This window comes from Lygodium microphyllum, chromosome 25 (assembly GCF_053477565.2).
Source record: "Lygodium microphyllum isolate KBCC chromosome 25, Lygodium_microphyllum_v1.1.10, whole genome shotgun sequence".
Lineage (NCBI taxonomy): Eukaryota > Viridiplantae > Streptophyta > Polypodiopsida > Schizaeales > Lygodiaceae > Lygodium > Lygodium microphyllum.
Genome location: NC_141159.1, coordinates 2939734 through 2958274, shown reverse-complemented (window position 1 = coordinate 2958274; position 18541 = coordinate 2939734). Strand labels below are relative to the sequence as shown.

Genomic DNA, 18541 nt, shown 5'->3' with positions numbered 1-18541 from the left:
GGACATCTCCTGCTAAAGGTGGTCCATAACAGACCAGATAAAAACTCTTTGGTACACAAACAAAACTTTTTTGCCAGTTTGTAGATGCATGCAACAGGATGATCATGATCCTGATAAAAAGATGCTCAAATTTCAGAGTAATCTCCTCCAGCCTCTTTAAACAGATGACAACAGCAGTAAAGGAACCAATCCTGCTAAAGTCCATTTACTATCAAGTTGCGATTTGAATGTCCATTGAGAAATTTGATTGTCACCTGTAAAAACGAGGAAACAGTCACAAGCTAAGGACCTTAACAGAGAATTATGTTTGATACTTGCAGTGTGGCTTTAAACCAAATACCTGAGTGCAACCATACAAACTCAGCTTCACAAGATTTGAGCAAGAATCAGCAAGAAATCCAAGGCCCTCATCACTCATTTGCCTACACCAGGATGCATCGAGACATTGCAAACTACAGCTATGCTTTGCAAGAGCCAAAAGTGTTCCATCGGCAACCTGTAGAACAAAACCTCAGGTAGTTAACATGTGCATATTGAATGTTATTGGCAAAATATCAGCAGGTCTTCCAATAGGCACTCAGATGGACTACTTACCTGTTGTACAGAATTTACTGACATGTCAATCAGTTAAGCTCCTGATGCAGTTACAAAGGCAGCAACAGCGTCATCACTAAACTCATTGCAAAGAAACAAAAGCAATCATAAGCAAAGAAACCAAAAAGCGACCATAAGAGCTCACATATGTACCATATCCGATCCAATTCAGAATAAAAACCTATAACATACCTGAATTTACATCGTGTCAGGTCAAGAGATTGAATCATCCTACAGCCATCCGCAATGCGAGCTATGCTTATATCAGTCAATAAGCTGAGATGTGAAAGGTTCAAAACTTTAAGGGAAGGGCAACATGTACCGACAGCTGCCATTGCTGCATCTGTAAGCAAGCTGCAACAGAAAAAGAAGCTCCTGAGTGTAAGAGGAAGTTCAAAGTTCAACTGGAGTTTGTAAGTGGTTTGCACTAGAGAGAATGAACAAAAATCAAGGAGTTCCAAGCTCTTTGGAAACCAGTCCAGTAACATTAACTGATCAAATGTTAGCTGAGAAGCCGATTGGAAATAGTTTTAATTTCTGCTTCAGACATCTTAACCCAGCATGCATGTTTCTGCTCACATGTAGGGAGCAGAAACAAAGCTGGAGAGAGCCATGCAGGCTGTCACTCATGAAATTGAGAGACCAGAAACAGAAGCTTGGGGACCATGCATAGAGATCCTTGGATTGATTAAACTATCAACAGCAGTTCTGGAAATGTTTCTTTTGTGAGCTTGACACAGTTTGAAAATTGAATATGCTATTATCAGACACGCACGTTGGAAAGCATCGGATTAAGTTTTGATTATAATACACACAAACTTGACTTGGCCCCAAACCTTCCATGTCAAAAAGAAGTGCCAAGAAAGGATCCTTGTTAATTATCTCACTCATCACAAGCACAAAAAAGGAAGGAATTATGACATGCAGATTAAATTAACCAAACAATAAAGAGTATAACCCTGACATGGTGTAAGCATACCTGCAGTGAGTAAGGGAGAGCTCCCTCAGCTGAGAACCTAGTTGCACACACACCTCACTAACGATCTCATCATCAACACCACTTACTCCATCAAGGGAAAGCTTCTGCAACTGAGGCATCTTGACAAGTTCATGAACAAATTCCCTTGCATTGAGCTCCTTGCAACCATCCAAAATAAGAGTCTCCAGTTTGTCACCAACAGAGCTAATAGCAGCTTTAATCCCATCCTTGGTCAGGAATGAGGCATAACTTAGGTTAAGATGAGTGAGTGAAGGAGTGGCAACTAATAAGGCTTTCAAACCCTTGTCAGACAGCCTATAAGCTCCATGTAGAGAGAGAGAACTGAGACAGAGGGGAGAGGAATTGTGGTTCAACATTGCCAACAAGCAGTTATCTGATAGAGCTCGCCCACAGAAACCCAGTTGCAAGCACTGAAAAAATAGCACAATACACTAAGTGCCTGCTTGAATCAGAACATGGCCTATTCAAAACAATAGGATAATCCAATGTACTGCATTCATTATCAAATTCTTCCACAATATGCACCCACCTCAATTAAGCACTCACACATTCAAGAACTTCCCGACCCAGAGCAAAGCATCAAACCACACTTGTGGATGCAGTAGAAACATGTTCCAGCTCACCTCTAGCTTGTGTGTAGATAGCTGACCCATGATTTTGGTCAACTCAACCTCAGAAACAAGAGTGCAATCAGGAGCCTGTATTTCAGAAGGCACTCCTTCAAAGAAAAGAGCAAGAGATTTAGAATCCATTTTCCTGTGTTTGCAAAAGGCCACACTGATGCGAGCCTTAAGAAAGTCTGGAACTCCCTCCAATGAAACCACATTCTCAGCATTCCTTGCAAGGACATCAAGTCCAAGTTCTTGAAGAGAGGGCCGCTGAGACAGACCAAAAGCTGAGTCACCTGGCAGCCTGGTTGGGAGCCAATCTACAAGAGATACCTTAGCATCAGGTTCTCTGTCTTTACGACGGGCTGCAGCTGCTTCAGCACGATTTGACACCAACTGTCGGGCTGTGGAGAAGGGGCCAGGCCAGTCAACTTGAGCCTGAGGTTCAGGTGCAGGTTCTGGCCTCGGTTGTAAATGACCTCTTCGCCTTCGATTCTGAGCAGCTGCAAGATGAGCAGGAGCTCCTGCAGGTGCTTCATTGCCATCAGCATTAAAATGAGCGAAATGGGCTGCCCTGTCTCTGGCAATCTGCAGAAACCTGGCCCTGGCAGCTTCACGACCGCCACGCCCGCCTCTTCTGGCATAGCCTCTTGGATGTTCTACCCCCATCCCTTCATCTCCAATGCTGGGTGGAGTAGAGAGCCCTTCTTGGGCTGTTCCTGTTTCCGGCTCTTTAATGTTGTCTTGCATGGCAACACTGCTCGAGGCAAAGTGACTGTCACTTCCACAGAGCTGCTTTGACGTGGAAGTAGCTGCCTCATTCTCTTCCAGCAGCACAGAAGCAGCTCCATTAAAGTCACTATTACCAGGCCCACCAACTCGCCCTTCCCCTCCATGCCCTCCAGCTCGACCTCGACCTCGACCTCGACCACGACCACGACCACGACCACGGCCGCGGCCGCGGCCTCTCTGTGAAATTCTCTTGGCAACATCCAGTAAAACCTCATGCTCGTCGACCTTCGTTTTCCCATGGTCCCTATCCTTAAGGGGACTTATGTGAAGCGGAATATGAAAATCAATGTCGTCACTATCCGCCTCCGAGTCACTTACCACGAAGTTCTCCTTTTCCTTGCCTGCAGAGCCACCTTCAGGATTTACTGCGACAGCTTCATTGGCAGGACGGGAACCTTCCTCTAGAACCGCATCGTCTTCGGAAGAATCATCCTCCACCTTCTTCATCTTCTTCTGTATCTTTGCCAAAGGACCCTTACCTTCATCGACGAATTCAAGATTTCGCTTTCCCACAACAAGGGACGCCGCACTGAATCGTGTGCTCCGGCGTTCTGAAGGACGGCAATGGTCAGCATCTGAGGGCGCATGCTGCGAGGAAACAGCCCTGGCAGACTCGAGCTCCTGGTCAGGGGTGGCGGGTCCTAGGGATGGAGGGGGACCAGCGAAACCTTCTGAGGAGACGTTGGGACACTCTTGCTTGATACAAGCAGCATCCCCCGTGACGGGGGAGAGAGCAACCGCGACGCGAGCAGCGATGGCGGCAGACTGCGATCGAAGGGTAGGCATTGTTTAGCCGTCCGGCAAGAAACCGCCGCTTGTTTGCAGCAGCCGAAACCCTAGCTTAAGACAGCATCTGAAATCCTCTCTTGCTCGGCGGAAGGCCTAAACGCTGTCAGGTATGGTCTTGGAGAAGATTAGGAATATCCCGTACGCAATCAATGGCAGGCGAGGCTTCTCGCTCGTTGCACGCCTGCCCTACAAATAGGAATATGCAGCTTCTCCGGGAAGCTAGATATCCTGCGTGCCGCGCTTATTAATTTATACAAGGCGCTTCGTTCCCGCCAAGGCAAGAAGGTGACGTCCCCCATTTCGAGACTCCTCGAGCCTTGCTTGTGAGTGGTTAGTAGTAAGTGGTTAGTAGTAACTTGTGAGTACTTCTCTTTGTATCCAATTCACACAAAAACTCCACTACATTCGCACAACTTTTCCCTGAAGACAACTCGTTTCGTAGAGATGCTCCATACAAGTGTGAGATCGAAGAAAATGTGCTACAAGCAGCAAGAGTTGGCTTTATGAATCGCACGAAGAGAAGATGGGGAACACAAACGCATGTCACATCATCTCCTTGTTACTGGGTCTTTCACTCAACCTACAACAATCAATAAGCCACCTAGTGGTGACCAATTGCATGCATGCATGCAAGCACAAGGATCAAACAAGAGGACACGGAGGCCCCATGCCCAAGCAATGGCAGAGGCAAGAAGAGGGAGCTCTGCAATGAAACTCCCCAATCCATGGATTCTATCATGCTACTAAGAAGCTCCTCAATTCATGGATTATCTCAATGCTACCAACAAAGAAGTTGACATGGGTAGTAATTAAGAAGCAAATGCAAGGACCAATCTCATTTCAACAAGCATAAATGATAGGAAACAAGAAGATCCTCCAAGCATCGGTGGCCTCCTCCCTCTCTTGCGTCAAACAAAGAAATTTTGAGTTTGCAATTGCAAGTCCGTACATGTATTTTAAGGGCAATATGAATTCTTCACAAGGTGGCTTTGGAACACTTTCCAGACAAAAGCCACATTGCTCCAATTGAGATTTGTGGGCAAAGGCTTCTATATAGTCTCGATGGGATCCCACAATGAAAAGGATTTTATTCTCGATAGTGATATCCATTTCAGCGATAATCTCATTTATGTGGTGCATTTGCCTTCCAAATTTTCTCTCAATGGAGTGTTGCAATTTGAATATTCGGTCTTACATTATGTTCCTAGATCTCCCAAAGTGGCTTGATAGAGAGATTCTAGGTTTAGATGAATCCCTTTTCAAGGTCCTATGCACACACTCAATCATATCATCGCTAGGAGCCCAAACCCCACATGGATGGGGGCCAATCTTGATAAAATATATCCCAATCATAGTGCATGGTGGCTCTGTCCAAGGTACAAGATACCTAACATTATAATGTAAGACCATGTCCCCCTCTTATGTAGCTTCAAGATCTTTGTCATGGAAAGGTTTAAGCATGCTCCTCCCGCCATTCAATTTAACACCTCTTTCCTCAAGGACAATACCTTTCTTGACAACATGCATGCCACTTGGACCTCTGAGAGCTATTGTGAAAGGTGCCTAACAAACAAGTGTGCATTGCAACCATCAACCAACTAGCCAATCATGGCAAGAATGGAGCTAGATCTAGGTGATAAACTAAATGTTATTATGCTAGATGTAGAAGCCTTATTCTTCTTGCAGTTAATCTTTCTCCTATTGATCCCATTTTGCACAAGTTCGTTCAAGACATTGAGGATTTCCTTATGGATTAGGAACAAGGGAGGATTCAATCTACTGAGGCCTATGAAGATGCACCTACCCCGTTCTTCTTCAATGCACTCAAAAGACATCAATAAAATGAGACTATCACAAGAAGTGAAGATACTCAAGGCACTCTATTTGAGAGTGATGAAGGCATCCTTAAAGTATTTGAGAGTGTTGCCTCCAATATTGTGGGCTCACTCCCATCAGATAGAGATAGTATGAAATGAAATGAAGACCTTCTTTTAGGACACCCCCTTGCATATGAAAAGAATAAAGGTTGCAACTAGCCCAACTATTCACGAAGGAGGAAACCAATGTGCATTTTCACTATGAAATCATTCAAGTCCACTAGCCTAAATGGCATCCTAGTAGAAGTCTTTTAAGCACTTTAGAATGAGTGCTATAAGGACATCGTCCATCTCCTCAACTATTGCACACTACTAATACCTCTCCCTCTAGAGATTAATGAGGGCCTAATCAAGCCGAGCTAATGACAAAAGTGTTGTTTGTTAAGATATGTTCCATTCCCCCAAAAATCATCTACCCTAGGCAATATGGCTTTGTCTATGAAAGTGAAATCCATTGTGCCATATTCAACATCATGTTGTCATTAGATTTCCTTGTTAACTTAAACTTTGTAAGGGCTCATGACCACATAAGTTGGATTTTCATCACCTCTCCAACATGGGCTTTAGGGAAGCCCTCATCAAAGTGGTGGAAACTCTCTTTACAAATGCTTTTACAATAGTGTATATAAATGGTCTCAGATTTAAATCCTTCCCCCATAAATGATTGCCAAGTTTGCCCATTTGTGCCTCTCCTCTTCACAATTATATTGAACCCCTTCTCAAAAAACTCAATTAGAAATTTAAGGATGGTGTCATCAAAGGACTTTATATCACAAGAGCACAACCCTTTGTGATGCAATCCTTCTTTTTTTTTGCAACAAATCAAATTTGGTAAGTGCTAACAAATACATTGTTGATTTTCTCTTGGCCAAGCTCTTTGATTCAAAAATCAACCAACACAAAATAGGCTTCTATATTTGGGCTTTAAGGAGGAGCAACTAGATTGATCAAATCAATATGGCTTCAAAAACATTAAATGTAATGTGATTGTTTGATGTCTAGGATGTCCTCTTGATATCATGGTCATCATGAAGCAATGCTTCAAACCCACTTCAATTGGTTAAGGGCCAAAGTATAAACCTAGCAAAGCGGTTGACTATCCACAAAAACTTGCATGCACATTTGTGGTTCGTAAGACAATGATGACTTATGTGCTTACTTTTGTGCCTATGGTCTTCATCTTTAATAAGACCTCATTGGCGCACTGTCAAGAACATGTTCAAAAATCCTTCAATAATTTAAAAAGACCAAGTTGTAGCATTTCATAACTGGATCTAGTTGCCATGGACAAAAGTGAAGAGGGCTAGGCCAAAAAAGATCCAAGAAAAGGCTATAGTAATGGCCTTCAACCTCCATAAGAGAAGACGATCAAATCAATTATGGGAGGCTATCATTATTGTCTAATCTCAAGCTACCGATGGGAAATGGGCGTTTGTCCAATGGGAAGACATACTTATGGCAAAAGATATCTGAATCAAAACATCAAACTCAAATGCTGCGTATACTCTTATTAAGGCCTAGATTTCCATCATTGATGAGACCAATCAGGAAGGGTCCCAAGATCAAAGAGGCAACTCGTCTCTAAATCACAACATAAAGAAAGCATTGCTTCTCCTTTGCTCAGAACCCTAGATTCGACCCTACATTGCAAAAGCGAAAGCTCTCTACGATAATTCACGACAAAGGCATTTGGCATTGGTGTGGCATTGGTTGAGTTGAAAAATATGCTTTCCACTATTAAACATAAGAACTTGGAATAAGAAACATAAGAGGATCTAAAGGTCCATAGCATTTGTGAGGCTCAACTTATATTTGTGGAGGATAGACTTTGGGAAATTCAAAATAAGAGACAAACTAAGCAAAGTTGTCAGCTCCTCCCCCCTATGTTTATTTTGTAAAAAAAAGGACATAGATATAAACGATACCCTTCATGGCATCCCAATGTTTCTTGCCAGGTGTAGCCATATAACATGCCACAACCCTAATTGCAAAAGCTATATCTAGACGGGTGGCTATCATGGCATACATAAGACTGCCCACGACTGAGGCATAGGGAATCTTAGCCATCTCGGCCCTATGCTCATCTATCTGCGGACAATCGGCCTGTGAAACCTTCACATGAGAAGGTAATGGACAGCCAATAGGCTTAACATCCTGTATACAGAAGCGCTCAAGGACTTTATGAATGTACTCCTTCTATGACAAATAGAGTAGTCCCTGAGATCTATTGCGCGTAATGCGCATACCAAGTATATGAGAGGCCTGTCCTAGATCTTTCATCTCAAAGCTCTTCTTGAGCTAAGTCTTAAGAGCATCTAGCTCCTCATGAGCTGTCCCTGCTAAAAGCATGTCATCCACATAGAGTACCAAAATCAGTAAATAACCGTCACGGGCTTTCTTCATGTACAAGCACGGATCCATAGCACTGCAGCTGTAGCCCTATGACTGCATGAATGCATCAAACTTACGGTACCATTCCCTAGGTGCCTGCTTCAAGCCATGTAGACTCTTATTTAGCTTGCACACTAGGTGTTCCTTGCCAGGGCCTGCAAAGCCCTTAGGCTTCTCCATGTAAATCTCATCATGCAAATCCCCATGTAAAAAAGCCATCTTGATATCCATCTGGTACAAGTCCAGGTCAAGCTGTGAAACCAAGGCCAAGACTAAGTGTAGGGTGGTCATCTTGACCACAAGAGAAAAGACTTCATCAAAGTCAACACCACGCTCCTGCTTAAAATCCTTAGCAACCAATTGAGCCTTGTATGCCAGCTTGGGGTGTCCAGGGGTACTTTTCAGCTTGTACACCCACTTGCATGGCAAAGCCTTCTTACCCTGACGCAAGGAAACCAAATCCCAAGTCTGATTCTTATGCAATGAGTCAAACTCAGACTGCGTAGTCCTCTCCCAAGAGTGACAATCACCCCTTTGCATAACCTCATCATAAGTGAGAGGCTCTCCTGCATTTGTAACCAATACATAATCCATAGAAGGTGTAAAACGGTCAGGAGGTCGTGTATCTCTAGTAGAACACCTCAACCTAGGCTTTGCTGCCTGACCGATATCCTATCTAACAATCAGCATGTCTAGCATTTGGGCCATGAGCATTAGGTGATACTGCACGCTATCTAGCTGGCCGTGGAGTGGGCTGAATGGGAGTAGGTGGCTCCTCCTGAAAGATAACTCTGCGTACCTTAGCCACTTTCTTAGGCTACATATGCATTTTGTCCTCATGAAAGATGACATCATGGCTGTGGATCACTTTCCACGCCTGCGGATCCCACAGACGGTAACCCATCTCTCCTGCATCTCCATAGCCAATGAAAATGCATTTGACACTTTTAGGATCGAGCTTATTGCGTTTGTCCTTGGGCACATGGCAGAATGCCTCACATCCAAAGACACGCAAATGATCATAAGAGGGGGGTTTGCCTGCCCATACCTCCTCTACAACCTAAAAGTCAATGCCATTGCTAGGCGACCTATTAATGAGATGCACTGTAGTAGTAACTGGCTCATCCCAAAAGTGCCGCGGTAAGCCAACCTAGCTAAGCATGCTATGGACCCTTTCTTGAATGGTCCTATTCATACGTTCAGCCATACCATTCTGGGGAGGGGTGCAAGGGGCGGTCAATTGATGCTTAATACCCCGCTCATCACAAAACTGTTCAAAAGCATGTGATACATACTCACCCCCATTATCTGACCTTAGGCATTTTAGCCTTTTCCCAAATTGGTTATCTGCCAATGCAAGCCAATGCTGAAATGTGTCTTAAGACATCAGATTTTCTCTTTATGGGATAAGCCCAAACCTTACGTGAGTAATCATCTATGAAAGTAACAAAGTACTTTGCCCCACCAAGTGACTAACAGGGCATGGGCCCACATACATCTGAGTGCATAAGAGCCAAGGGCTCACCCATGCGTTTCTTACCAGATTTTTTATGTGTATCTCTAGTCTGTCTGCCATATAAACAATGATCACAAGAATCAAAATGTGAAGAGTCAAAAGGCAAAAGATGTTGCAAAGCACGAAGCATTTTCATTCCTTTAAGAGGCATATGCCCCAAACGAGTATGCCAAAGGGATACATGGGGAATAGAACCCACAGACAAAACATAATCCAATGTAGCTCTAGATACAAGTAAGGGATAGAGGCTGCGAGACTTGGCACTTCTTGCAAGCACAAGCCTGCCACAAGTAATCTTCCATGCAAAGTCTCCAAAAGACACAAAATACCTTGCATCATCAAGCTGTCCAGCTGATATAAGGCTGCGAGTCAATGCAGGTACGTGACGTACATCATGCAAAGCAAAATACTTGCCAGAAGGAAATTACAGCCTAACATCTCCAATGCCCACAATGTCAAGAGACCTGTCATCACCAAGACGCACAGAACCAGACATGGTACGATAGGTATGAAACCAATCTCTACAGGGTGTCACATGAAAGGATGCACCCGAATCCAAGAGCCAGCACTGCGCATACATAGAATGTATCTCAGAAGCCTGTAAGACATCGCATGAAGAAGTTGCAAGTATGTAATCATCATCTGAATTAGTGGCCTGAATGACATTAACCTCTTCTATCTTCACATTAGACTTTGCAGGTACAATACTACACTCAGAAGACTTTTCCTGCACTTTTTCTTTTCCCTTTTCCTTGCACTTATCATCGCGCATTTTATGGCACTATGGCGTAATATGTCTTGCTTTCCCACAATAATGACAAGTAAGATTAGACTTCCATCCACGCGACTTACTGTGACCACGTGACTTGGACCTGGACTTTTGAGAGTCCCTGCCCTTATGATCATTATCATGCCTGCCATGTTTGCCACCTCTAATAGTCAATGCATGTGAAGAGTGGAAAGCATCATTGTTTCTTTTGTTGATTTCCTCAGTCAATAAAGCACTCTCAACATCTTTGATTTTCAGCCCATCAAGCTTGTTCGTGCACATGGCAGTACGGAAGACATCCCATGATTCAGGCAAGGTGTCAAACAGAAACAACAGGTGCAGGTTATCTTTGAACTCAATACCCTGTGACAATAGACTCTTCATGATAGCATGAAACTGACTGAAATGAGATGAAAGGGAGGTCCTCTCCTTCATGCGAAGGTCCATTAACTTCTTAATCTTCTCCCATAAATCCCATGCGCACTAATTTTCATCTTCAACAACATTATGATGGACCTCTGTTGAGAGTGACAAAATAATGGTAGACTTGCATAGCTCATCAACATCGTCATCCATATCCTCAAGTTTAACACCCTTGAAACGCAAGGGTTTCGCACCAAAACCTACCATATTTGGGACTTCCAAGAGAAGCACTTGTCTACCAGATATAACCAAGATAATATCAAATAGTAAGCATTACCCTCATAGAAGTGCTCAAAATCTACAGATTTTAGCTTACTGTAATAAATGACAGAGTATGTAAAACTGTCCCAAAATGAAGCAATCACTGATAGATATGTTACTACAACTGCTAGGTAGCAAGATACATCCAACAGTGAGTGTCCAAGGACAAAAAGGTACCAAGAACTGTCAAACCAACAACCTGTCAGGCAAGAGACATCTCATAGGTCTAGAAGTCATGCATGTAATGGGTCTCCGGGTAAGAGAAGAGAAGAGAACAAGCACAAGCACAACTGATAGAGCAAGAAGCTCAATGCATAACCATCCAAGATGCATACAAAACTGACAAACCTGTGATAGAGATAGGTGCATGTCCCAATAGGCATATCAAATCAGCCCACTACAGACTAATTGCAGACATAAAGCTCTCAAGAGAGCAAATGCATGTAACTGTCACACAAGCTCAAGCTTAACTGTAAATAAGACTCTGTGTACATCTGAATATACCAAGAGGCTTCCACTGGAAGTAAAGTAAGATGCAAAGAGAACAAGCAACGCTTTAATACATCGAATGCATAGCATCAGACATGCCAAATCCCAATAGGGTACATCCGGAGCATAAATCCCAAGCTATCTCAGACCCGTACAACATAAGACTGAAAGCATTCAAAGAGCATGTAACTGACAATGAAATGTAATGCCTAGTAGATCCAAAATGCTCAAATACATCTGAAGATGAAGCTCCAAGTAACTGTCAAGCATGGGCAAACCAAGTGGCATCCATATCTGACTGTTACCATGTTTCCGACCACGTTACTGCAGCACAGAAAAGTGGAAACTGGGAAGAAGGAAAAAGAGCAAAAAAGGCGCAAGAGCAAAAAAAGGCGCCTTGACTGGCAACCAATCCCTGAAAAATTCAAATATTCAGGCACGACCCTCAAGAGGCATTGGTGTTGGGCCATGGCAATAAAAGAGGAAAAGACACACCATTAAAATATGGGAGCGCCCCCAAATCTGTGTAAAAGAGTGCCAGGCTCGCTCCTGTGCAAAGTGTATGCATTAGTGAGAATAGGGTAAATTAGAATGGTGGGAAATGGGAAAGAGGGCCTAGGCTACGGCCGGCCATGTAAAAAAGGAAAAGGGAGTGAGTGTGTGTGAGGGTGAGGGATCAAGAGGGTGAAGCTCTTCACCATCTCCTATCCTCTTATTCTCTTCTCTTCCCTTCTCTTCTCTTGTGTGAGCGGCTATGGAGGATGGAGCTTGGAGATGGAGGAGGCTTGAGGATGCTTGCGCTAGCATCTAGGATCGTGGAGCTACCGGAGTGCAAGAGAGAGGAGGGTACTTGATCGAGCATCAAGGTAAGCTCACTACACTCGTAGGATCGACGGCGCGTCGGCTAGGTGAGAGATAGCCATTAGAGCTCGCTTGAAACGCTTGAAAGAATAAGCGGTCCGAGGGTCTTGGCGGTTGAGTGAAAGCTCCCACATTTTGGTTCCGTTGCCGGGACCTACGAATTCAAGCTTGAGCACTTGTGCGCCTCGCATCGAGCATCGAAGTAGGGTATTTATCCCCGAAACGGAGCTTGAGATAGGTAGGGAGTTGGGTGCTTTTAATCTTCGGAACAAGTAAGTATTTTGGATATTTTGGTTGTTTGATGATTGGAAAGCATGGAGAATCTATTCCAGTTTTTTGTCTTCGATTTTTGTTGCATTTAGTGTAGGTTAGAGCTAGGAGATCGAACCGGAAAAGGGTAGGGTTCACAATTGCAAAACAAAGTAAAAATAGGGAAAAAAAGTCATGCAAATGTGCAAAATGCTCGCTAGTGAGGACTAAGATCGATAAGAGAGGGATCAGGGGTGTGAACGCCACAGTTGGGAGGGCATATAAGAAGCAGGAGGCCAAAAGAGAACTCATTTGTGCCATTTCAGTGTGAGAGAAAGAGAGAGAGAGAGCTAGGAAGCCCCAGGCCGTGTGATTCGATCGCAACACCGACGCACTCACCGACCTATTCAGGTATATGAATCCCTCCCTCAAACCCCCTAGATGGTATCTGGAGGTTTGTGCTTGTAATGGTTGAGTAAGTCATAAGAATCGGGCAAGATCGGCATCGCACCGTTTTCGTCGTGCCGTTTTCGGCCCGTCCGAGCTATTGCTTTTGGGCCGAGGCCCAGAATCGGCCTTCGGCCCCTTGCCATTCGGCCACTCGGCCGAAACCCTAGTCAGCACTTGGACCGTCCGAGTCAACCCGTCCGAGTGACCCTCCTCGGACCGTCCGAGCCAGAACTTTTTGACCATGTGGCACATTCGGCCTTGTGCCATTCGGCCCATCCGAGGGACCCATCTGAATTCCAAAATCGGAACTCGGCCACACCTGGGATTTGACCCTCAGCCAACTGCGGTTCGACCTGTCTGAATTAACCTGTTCGAATCGGTCAAATTGGCCATTTGGCCCGTCCGAGTAAAAATCGTCTGAGCCAGATTTGGAGATTCGGCCCTTGACCCCATGCCATTCGGCCCGTCTGAGTGACCCACTCGGACCCTGCAATTCGGACCACTTGGTCCGAATGCAGCTTTTTGTCAAAGTTGTCAAAAATTTGACCCGACCGGCAAACGCGTATTAGCGCAACTTATCGAAACCCTTTGGACGTTCAGAACTTGATTCTGGCACCCGGGATAAGAGAAATTGTAGTACACAGCCGCTTAGCGGTGGACGGTAGACAGTTGAGGGATCCATGGACTAGAACGCAAGTCGCTGAACCACGAAGACCCGATAGATCAGAAGTGAAGAAGGAAACAAACAAGGAACCCTAAACCCTGACTAAACGGCCAGAAAATGGACCTACAAGCCTATCAGGCCAGAAACGAGCCAGAGTGAGTGGGGCGCCGAGGAATTGCTTGATGCACTCACATTGAATTTTGCACTTAAAGTACACTTAAGAAAACCGAAAGCCTGATTGGGCACAAGTGCACGAGGAACAACACACTCACCGAGTGGCGGTAAATTAAGAATTGTATTCAGTAATTAAGGGAACTCACTCAAATAAATCGCTCGAGGAACCCACCAATAGGAGAGGACCCAAGACGTAGACAAACACGCAAAGCATAGAAGAGAACCAAGCGAGGAGCGCCGACAACAAGGACCTATCACGACTAGTTAACCTGATCGACAGCGCAGCAAGGTGCAAGAATCCGACCATGATGGAGGAAGGCTCAGACCATCGGTTTACCGAGGAGCTCGATGTGAGCGCATTCCTAGATGCTATACAGCAGATGGTGAGCAGTTACGATGCGCATGCCTGGTACGAGCACCGTGGCAGAACGGCAGATGCAATCATTGCAAACCTAGAGGAGGAGAGAAGGCTAGCCCGCAAGGCACTGCAAGGCATAACCGAGTATAATAGGGATTAACAAGCCAGGAACCTAAGGCAAAGCATGGAGCTGGATGAGGTGCAACGAGTGCTAAACTTGGCTGGCCGGAACCGAACGAACTAGGAAAGAGCATTAGAGGGAGACTTGACGCTGAGCGAGCTCCTCATGAAACGGCTACTTGATAACACCGCAATAGAGCAGAGTGCCACTGCACTATTGACGTCACTGCTTGCAGGGTTAGGGGCAAACCAAGGCTCAAAGAGCCAGGCCAAAATACCGATTGTAGCCAAGCAACTCGACAAGTACCAACCACATGACGATCCGTATAGCTTTGTCGAGTAGTTTGAGCAAGTCTGCGAAGCCAACGGCCTCAACGACCAGACTCAACGTTCGCAAGCATTCGGACTTTGCTTAAGCGATAAGGGTAGGGCGTGGTATACAAGCCTGGATGCCATAGAACGAGCCAACTTCAATAACCTCAAGGATCTCTTCATCAAGAGGTTTGCCGAGCCTGGATACTCCGACAACCTGCTAGTACGCTTGATGAATGTCAAACAGAAGGAGAAGGAGGGCATCCGCAACTATGTGACCCACGTGAGAAGCCTCTTTAAAAGAATCCCCCTAGGCGAGCGAGCGACTGACAGGGCAGTATCGACTGTATTCATCAGCGGAATTCAAGATGAGGAGTTATATAAGGCACTGGCAGGTAACTCAAGCTTGCAGCGAGACATGGTGGCTAGGGTTTTTGAGGAAGCCATTAGAATCGATGACCAGCTGAAAGAGCGGAGCTCCAGGAGCTCAAACCTAGAAGAAACCAACCCGCGGAGTTTAGAGAGAACGCCAGCCTCTAGTGAGCGGTCGAACCCATCACCCCAAGATAAGGGGAAAGCCACCGAGACAGACCAAGGCCTGGCGGAGGTCAGGATGGAATTAACCAAGATACAGGACATGCTGAGATGACCAACGCGCCCGCACATCCAGTGCGTGTACTGTGGAAGAAACCACTTACCGACCGAGTGTCAAGACCCTAGGACAAGACCTTGCGCCAACTGCGGGAGGTTCGGCCACGATGCCGCACAATGCCGACTACCAAGAAGGTTTCCATACTCGCAACCCTACGACCAGCCTTCTCTAGCTAATAGGCCGCAGCCATTCTTCGTAAGGGGAGTCCCATTGGCTCTACCCGCGCCTAACGATATGAAACCCGCCATCCCTAGAATGGACATAAATCCCACCGGCATTCCTAGACCGCCTGGTCCTTATGTGACCTACCCACCAAGCGACGCTCCAGTTCATTACGTGGAGGAGCCAAATGATGAAGAGACCTACATATACCCTTACGTCTCGCATGACGACGAGGGTAATGCGGTCCTTATGGATTATCGACCCGTGCCGGTGATGGCATTGGGAAGAGGACAGGGTAGAGGCCTAGGAGGGCAGCCACAGGATCCAGTCACTTATTGGACTTGTGGACACCCCAGTCATGTCTCATCACGTTGCCCTGAAAGAGAGCAGCAAAACAGGAACAAGGCTGATCAAAGGTGCGCAAAGTGTGGAATCACCCATCTTTTCGTTGATTGCCCAAAGCGGAAGCCGTCCTCTAGCGCAACTAATTTGCCATCCGTCCCATTAGGGCTGTTTGGTGTCGAAAACCCCGATGGGGAGGCCACACCTATTCCCTTACGAGTTATGACCCGAGCCCAAACCAAGCAGGCCGACATCTCTCTGCCAAGGCCTAGCAACTTGGACGCAGCCTCAATAGGGAAGAAAAGCCGCAGGCGGAAAAAGAAGAGGTCGGACGCTAAGGTCACATTGAAGACCGAGAGTGCTACGACTTTAACTACTGGGAAGAAAATCTCAGACGCGGAGGTAGAGACCTCAGCCCCTAAGACAACCAAAAAGGGAAGCGCTAAGATAGAGGAATACCCGCACCCCAAGCGACAATTGGAGGCCATAGAAAAGGTGAAGAAATGGGTGAGGGAGGCTCAACAGCACCTCAAAGATGCTGAACCCATCACGGAGGATGAGATCGATGATCTCTCCAGCATAAGCACGCCAATGTCGCCGCCTCAACCTAAGTCGGCCAAGGCTACTATGCCACAAACAGTGCCACTGAGACCAAGCCTAGACGCAACAGAGCCGCAGATCAGCCGCGGTCGTTGGCCCGGACAGTCCAGGTTAAAGGAGGGACGAGTATTTAGCAATCTCCTGACCACACTAGTGACTACCCCTGTAACATTTGGCCTGGGAGATCTTCTTAAGCAGCATCCTGCCCTATGGCAAGACCTTAGGCAGTGGGTTGAGGGCTCACAAGAGCAGGTCACGGTAGACCCTCAAGACCAAGATGCAGAAACACAATTGCCCAGCCTCACGCTCCACTCTGTACCTAAATCTTTGCACGTCAACGCCTTTTGGGAAGGCTCTGAGATGCACGCAGTCCTGCCGGTCCTAGCCCTGGGTGACACAACAAGGAAGGGAATCGTAGGTTAAAGGAGGGACGAGTATTTAGCAATCTCCTGACCACACTAGTGACTACCCCTGTAACATTTGACCTGGGAGATCTTCTTAAGCAGCATCCTGCACTATGGCAAGACCTTAGGCAGTGGGTTGAGGGCTCACAAGAGCAGGTCACGGTAGACCCTCAAGACCAAGATGCAGAAACACAATTGCCCAGCCTTACGCTCCACTCTGTACCTAAATCTTTGCACGTCAACGCCTTTTGGGAAGGCTCTGAGATGCACGCAGTCCTACCGGTCCTAGCCCTGGGTGACACAACAAGGAAGGGGAAGGCTCTGAGATGCACGCAGTCCTACCGGTCCTAGCCCTGGGTGACACAACAAGGAAGGGAATCGTACATACGGGAGCCGGGGTTAGTGTGCTTAGCCACGCGGTGCTGCAGACGTGGGAAAACCCGCCTGTTGAAGTTGCTAGGTTTAACGTCACGCTAGCAAACGGTATGAGAGTGAAACCATTCGGGGTCCTAAAAAATTGGCCGGTGAGGATCGCAGGAGTCCAGTTCTCCGTTGACTTTATAGTCATGAAGGGAGTGGACTACGACGTCCTATTAGGCCGACCCTGGATGTGCAACGCTAGAGTCATCGAAGATTGGGGTAACGACTTGATCTTCCTTGGCAATAGAACTAATGTCGTACGAATAGAAATGGACACTTGGAAAACCTCACCAGTCGACCTGGACACCATCTCTGCTATGCTCAAAGGGAACACTCAGTTTAGGAAGCCCTATGAGTCCTTGACCAAGTATATCCCATACCCAGAGGATGAGCGGGATTGGATGCACGTCCTCGCTACAAATTGACCTGCCGTTTTCCAGCCAGGAGGTATACGAGCAAGCCATCAAAACGGTCGGCAAGACAAATGGAATACTTGCTACGCCACTCTACATGATGGCAGCAAGCCCCCATGGAGGGCCTGAGCCTCTTACCTTCCAAGTGCCTTCCAACAAAAGGGAACTCCAAGGAATACTGGAGTACTTAATGGACCGACTAGCAGGAAACTTAGCCGCCAACTTCAAGCCGCTCCAGGACCTCTTGGAGGAGTCCGAGTGAAAGTGGACCAGGGTGCACGAGCTGAACCTCAGGTATAACTGGGCCTTGGTCCCCGACCAATGAGACGAGGCAGAGCAAGCCTTGGGAGACGATGAGCAGTCGAGCGATAAAGATTCCAGTGATGAATATGAAGACTGCCAATCCTTCGGTGACGAAAGCGAGGGCGAAGTGGATACCATAGAGTACGACACTGAAGGGTGAGAAATTGAGCAGATACGGGCAGACACCAAGCCGCAGAAAAAACAGGCCATTAGAATAGACCAAGGAGTCATGTGTATGAAATGTGATCGTGCTTGGTTGGAATGCATAGGAGCCGTAGACCTTGAGCAAGCCGGCCTAGCCCAACCAAGAATGACATCAATGCTTAGAACCGAATCGCCATCTGAACTGCAGCCACCAGGGGAGACCACCTCTTCTAGTGAACATGGATTAACTCTGAATCGGAAGTTACTTCTGATAGTGACCTAGAAATCCCTAGACCACCCATAACCAGACCCACCAAGGAGGACTTACCTGTCCACCTGAGGCGCAGACGGTTGCGGCAGGATGAGGCAAAGCATCCCAAGGGTGCACAATTAGAGGAACAAAG

The 18541-nt window shown here is 46.3% G+C and overlaps 1 protein-coding gene across 2 annotated transcripts; it reads right to left on the bottom strand.

Annotated features, from left to right (window-relative positions):
- Positions 1–359: 359 nt before the first annotated feature.
- Positions 360–4010, bottom strand: LOC148013842 (uncharacterized). 2 transcript variants are annotated; one of them, XM_087666918.1, is made up of 5 exons: positions 2218–4010; positions 1574–2004; positions 787–948; positions 595–635; positions 360–496 (listed from the first exon to the last, which is right to left on the bottom strand). In XM_087666918.1, exons 1-4 carry the CDS (start codon positions 3778–3780, stop codon positions 620–622), a joined length of 2172 nt encoding a protein of 723 aa, XP_087523044.1. In that variant the 5' UTR covers positions 3781–4010; the 3' UTR covers positions 360–496; positions 595–619. The 2 variants fall into 2 exon arrangements, with proteins under 2 accessions (XP_087523044.1, XP_087523043.1); XM_087666917.1 differs by having other exon boundaries at positions 389–496; positions 595–670.
- Positions 4011–18541: the final 14531 nt, after the last annotated feature.